The sequence below is a fragment of the Halichoerus grypus genome, chromosome 1 (assembly GCF_964656455.1).
Source record: "Halichoerus grypus chromosome 1, mHalGry1.hap1.1, whole genome shotgun sequence".
In the NCBI taxonomy this organism is placed as follows: Eukaryota; Metazoa; Chordata; class Mammalia; order Carnivora; family Phocidae; genus Halichoerus; species Halichoerus grypus.
In genome coordinates, this window is record NC_135712.1 from 45,633,280 (window position 1) to 45,638,491 (window position 5,212).

General features: G+C 33.9%; 1 protein-coding gene across 1 annotated transcript; it reads left to right on the forward strand.

Annotated features, from left to right (window-relative positions):
• The first annotated feature begins 1,611 nt into the window (after nucleotides 1-1,611).
• LOC118521621 (olfactory receptor 5K1-like) lies at nucleotides 1,612-2,541 on the forward strand. The gene has a single exon (XM_036070307.2). It carries the CDS (start codon nucleotides 1,612-1,614, stop codon nucleotides 2,539-2,541), a length of 930 nt encoding a protein of 309 aa, XP_035926200.2.
• Nucleotides 2,542-5,212: the final 2,671 nt, after the last annotated feature.

A 5,212-nucleotide genomic window follows, 5' to 3' on the forward strand; every position in this document is an offset into this window, starting at 1 on the left:
ATGTAATTAGACACATTGGTCAAAATACCCTAATGGATCACTAAGTAATGATAGAAGATAGCCTTTGAGGGAAAACAAAATTCTTTCTCAAAAATCATATTTATTTTATTTTATTTTAAGACTTTTTTTATTTATTCATTTGAGAGAGAGAGAGACAGACAGAGCATAAGGAGGGGGAGAGTCAGAAGGAGAGGAAGAAGCAGACTGCCGCCTGAGCTGGAAGCCCTACATGGGGCTTAATCTCAGGACCTGGAGATCATGACTTGAGCCAAAGGCAGACACTTAAACATCTGAGCCACCCAGGCACCCCATCTCAAAAATGATGCTAAGACTTAAGATTTTTTTCTTTTTCTAAGTGTTATAAAACTAAAATATACAGGCAAGCTTATTTTTATTAGCTTTTAAATTACTGTGATATACTTCTGAAAATCTTATATGTTTCTTAGGAAACAGGAAAATAGTAGATGGGACAATTCAGATAAGAGAATGATACATAATTTTTTTAATGATATATTTTGAAGAATTTCCTTTATAGTCTGTTCTTCAAAATTAGCAGTCTCAATTTGCAGAAACCAAAGACGTCACGAAGGTTCAGTGGTGGTATACTGACAACACGTTCATCTATCTCAGGTCTTTGAAGCTAGGACTGGAATCAATCATTTTTTTCTCTATAGCATTAAACAATTCTTATAAGAAGTATAAGTCATAGCTAAACTCAAATGTCTACAATTCTAATATAGAAACTTTGCATACATATATGAGAAAAAGCCATGTAGATTATATACAAGCAACTCTAGATTGTGTTGGGTGTATAGGATATGCTTGAGGATGCAGGAAGTGAAAATCAGTGTGGTCTGGGGGCATTTTGTTAAAATTTTCTTAAGTAGTATTATATGTAAACTATGCTTTATGTAAAGAAGTATTTAGAAATCTGGGCAAAAATCAGCAGGAATGAAGGCATGGACAAAATCAGTTTTTATGAAATGGATCTAATAGCAGGAAAAGGAATGAGAGAGGTGAAAATACATAGACATTTATTTCCTTGGATATCCAAAGTAATTTTCTTTAAAGATGAAAGTCCTATTCTTAATCCTTCGTGATCTTCATACAATTCCAAAAATATAAATTTAACCTCTCTGTTGTATGCTATTTTCAAGCATTCATTGCACTGGGAGAGTATATGAAAACTTTTTGCTCAGCTAAAAAATTGTGTATATTTGAAACATGATGGTAAATTTATTTTAAGGATCTTTAATACAAAACTGACACTGAAATTATTTGTCAACAAAGAACCAAATATGGGTATGCTAGATTTGTGCACTATTCATGCATGAATTCGTAAAGATAAACTTTTTCCACTGTAAGCATTCTTCTTGGAATTATAAAAATATTCATGGAAATGCTGATTTTCAGAGTGGAGGTTATAAAGCTGACATTTTAGGAGAATGAGTATCTCCTAGAGGCTTGTGTGCCTGTATCCAGAGATAGTAAGGGAAGTTTGAAGAAGCTCCTCTCTTTGTTGTAAAAAGAAAAACTTGGAAGGACAACTATACACACTCTAAATTAGCATCTTATATCTCCAGAATTCCTATCTCAACAGAGAAGGTGGAGATGACTGAGGATAACTACTCCTTGACAACTGAGTTTATCCTCATAGGATTTACAGATCACCCAGAGTTGAAGAGCTTTCTGTTTGTGGTGTTTCTTACTATCTATCTGATCACCATGGTGGGGAATCTTGGCCTGGTGGCATTGATTTTTATGGAGCGTCGTCTTCACACACCAATGTACATCTTTCTGGGCAACCTGGCTCTGATGGATTCCTGTTGTTCCTGTGCCATAACCCCCAAAATGTTAGAGAACTTCTTTTCTAAGAACAGAAGGATTTCCCTTTATGAATGCATGGCACAGTTTTATTTTCTTTGCCTTGCTGAAACTGCAGACTGCTTTCTCCTGGCGGCAATGGCCTATGATCGCTATGTGGCCATAGGCAGCCCCCTGCAGTACCACACCGTGATGTCAAAGAAACTCTGCCTTCAGATGAACACAGGGGCCTACCTAGCTGGAAACCTGCATTCCATGATCCATATAGGGTTTCTCTTTAGGTTAACTTTCTGTGGGTCAAATCAAATTAACCACTTTTTTTGTGATGTTCTTCCATTATACAGACTCTCCTGTGTTGACCCTTATATCAATGAATTGATGATATTTATCTTTGCAAGTTCAGTTCAAGTCTTCTCTATTACCATAGTCCTAAGCTCTTATCTCTGCATCCTTTTCATGATTTTCAAAATGAAATCCAAAGAGGGAAGAGGCAAAGCCTTATCCACTTGTGCATCCCACTTTCTCTCTGTCTCAATGTTCTATGGTTCTCTTCTCTTTATGTACATTCGACCACATTCATTTAAAGAAGAGGATAAAGATATACCTGTTGCTATTTTTTATACTCTAGTAATCCCTTTATTAAACCCTTTTATTTATAGTCTAAGAAATAAGCAAGTAATAAATGCTATGAAAAAAATTATAAAGAAAATTTTATAACATTTTAAAAGAAATATCATCCCCTATGGAAAATTAACTTAAATTTGATCAAATGTTTTTCAAAATCATGGAGTATTGAGAAAGTGGAAAATGACCACTTTAACATAAAATATTCAATTACTAAAACATGATAGTATAGGAGTCAAATAAGTTAAGCAAGCAGAGATTCTGCTATAACGTATTCCAAAATCTAAGTCACTAGCTCCCAGCAAGAATGAACTAAATAATTATTCTTGAGGTCACAAACTGTGTCCAAAGAAATTAGCTAAACTATTAACTAATTATTTCAAAGGGTAAGAAGTTACAATTTTCAACAAATACAATAAATACTAAGAATAGAAGTCAGTATATATAAAGATCACCTCCATTTAATATTGTTGACAAATGTCTGGGATTCCAAAGCACAATCTTACAAACTCTGGCACTTTCCAGGTTCTCAAGAATTAATCCCTTCTTAAACAACACCATCTGTCAGAAGTAAACTGTGTATATTTGATTCTTAATTTTCTTTGAGTTTATTCAAGAGAATATATTTGAATAATAATTCACACAGAATATCTATTCTCAAGTCAAGAATTTTCATCATTAGGAGGGGAAATTTTGTTATATATCTTTAACCACAATTAAAAAATATTAAAAACAAAAAAGAATACTAATAAATATGTATAATAAAAAAAGACTATGTTCATCTTAAGTGTTAGTCAATTTTACTCTTAAGGTCTGTGAAATATAGTAACTGTATACTGGAGATTTATTAATCTGTAGTTGTAATAGATGGTATTTATACTGAAACCCATATGGATTTGGATATTTTCATATAATTTGATTAGGTGTCCATCAAAAATGTAGTGTTATCCTGAGTACATTAAACTAAATGAAGGGGTTTTTCTCTGATATTACTTACCTTGTTTGTTACTAGGAATTCCACCAACCTGTACTGATTCCAATGTAAATTACTGATACATTCACATCAATAACAAAAAGTTGGAGATGCTGTAAAGCATAAATGAGGCACAAAATAGTGAAAATTCTAAATACCTGAACAAAAATACTTATTGATCATTACATATGCAAATATGAAAGAAAAAAAATAGTTTACTGAGAATATGTTATCTACCAGGCACAAAGATAGACCTTTCATACATGTTACCTACCAACCAGAGAGACAGGATTTTTCATGCATTTTCTCAGTAAAAACCTCATATTTTGAAACATTGCGTAGCTTGCTCAAGTTCATCCAGGTGATTCAAATTGAGCTAGAATTTATATCAGTGCTGCTTGGGAGTTCAGGAAATGGAGATCCTTGTAGCCTGAGGTATTTAGTCCTTATGCAGCAGCAGAAATAAGATGTGCCTTAAAAATGATTTTTAAAAATGATGTTTGGAGGAAAAAAGGAATGAGTATGACCAGTCAATGTGTATGGAAATAAGTGTAACACTGGGAATGGGGGGGGAAGGAGGTGAAGCATGGACAGAGTCAGAAAGCTGACAGAACTGTTGTTAAAACTGTTGCGGAATATGGGAAATAAGGGTGGAAGGGGATCAGGTTACTGAGAATCTTAAATGTCACCCTAAGGAATCTGAATTTATATCAGAGGCATCAGACACCAAATTTTTCCTAAAACCAGGTAATATGATTGTATTTTTCAGAAAACTATCTGGCAATTGATTGGAATGAAGCTAGAAGCAATGAGGCTAACTTCAAGAATTTATATATTAGATGATGAGAGCTGAAAATGGAGGATAAAAGGAGAGGAGTGCACAGATATAAGCAATATTTTAAAGAAAAAATAATAAATTGTAACTACTGGGTATTAGAATGAAGGCCTATCTTCTTCCTGCGAGTAACTACCTTGTTGTAACTGATTTCCTATCACTAATACTTAAAAAGGTACCTGACACAGTTGACCATTCACTATTTCCTTTAATATATTTTATTATAATCATCTAAGTTAATATATAATAGGTTTGTTATTTTTAAACAAGTCAATATATATTTTTAATTTCTTGGTTTTCATTTCTGATTTTGTAAATACTGTTAGCTATAACCCACATACACAAAGCTCTACAGGGTCCTAAACACTTTTTTTAAGAGTCTAAAGGAATCTAGATACCTGAGTTAGATGAATGCTGTTCCTCTGTATCCATTCTCTATTTTAGAGTATATTTTTAGTTGTCAGATTCACATGCATTGATCCCTTTCCCTTTTCCAGGGGTACGACAAATTCGGTTTATGTATTTCTGTACCACCCATTCCAACCCTTTGCAACACTGAAGGCTAGAGGTCTGCTAAGGGAAGAGTCTGTGACTTATTTGGGGCCCATGAGACAAAAGAGGTAATTTTGTGGAAGTTTCTGGGATATATGTTCCCTTTATTTTAGAAAAGATCCACAAAAAAAGGTAGTCTTTCTTCCTCTGAACGTCACGCTATGTGGATAATGAAATCTGGCACAGTCTACAACCATTTTGCCATCAAAAGAGACACCAGCTTAGCGATGATGTCAACACATAGAGGAGGGCGTAGCTGACCCAGTGTCCCTGGAATTAACCATCCTTTCTCATTTTAAAAGCCAATAGATCTGCTTACTGTTAACCTTGTTAAAATAAAAAATGCTTTTATTGCAACTGAATAAATATTAACTGATACATTCATGTCTCTTGCCTCATCTCTC

Bases quoted from the DNA above. Each gene is read 5' to 3' on its own strand.
- LOC118521621 (XM_036070307.2), top strand. From the start codon at position 1,612: ATGACTGAGGATAACTACTCCTTGACAACTGAGTTTATCCTCATAGGA.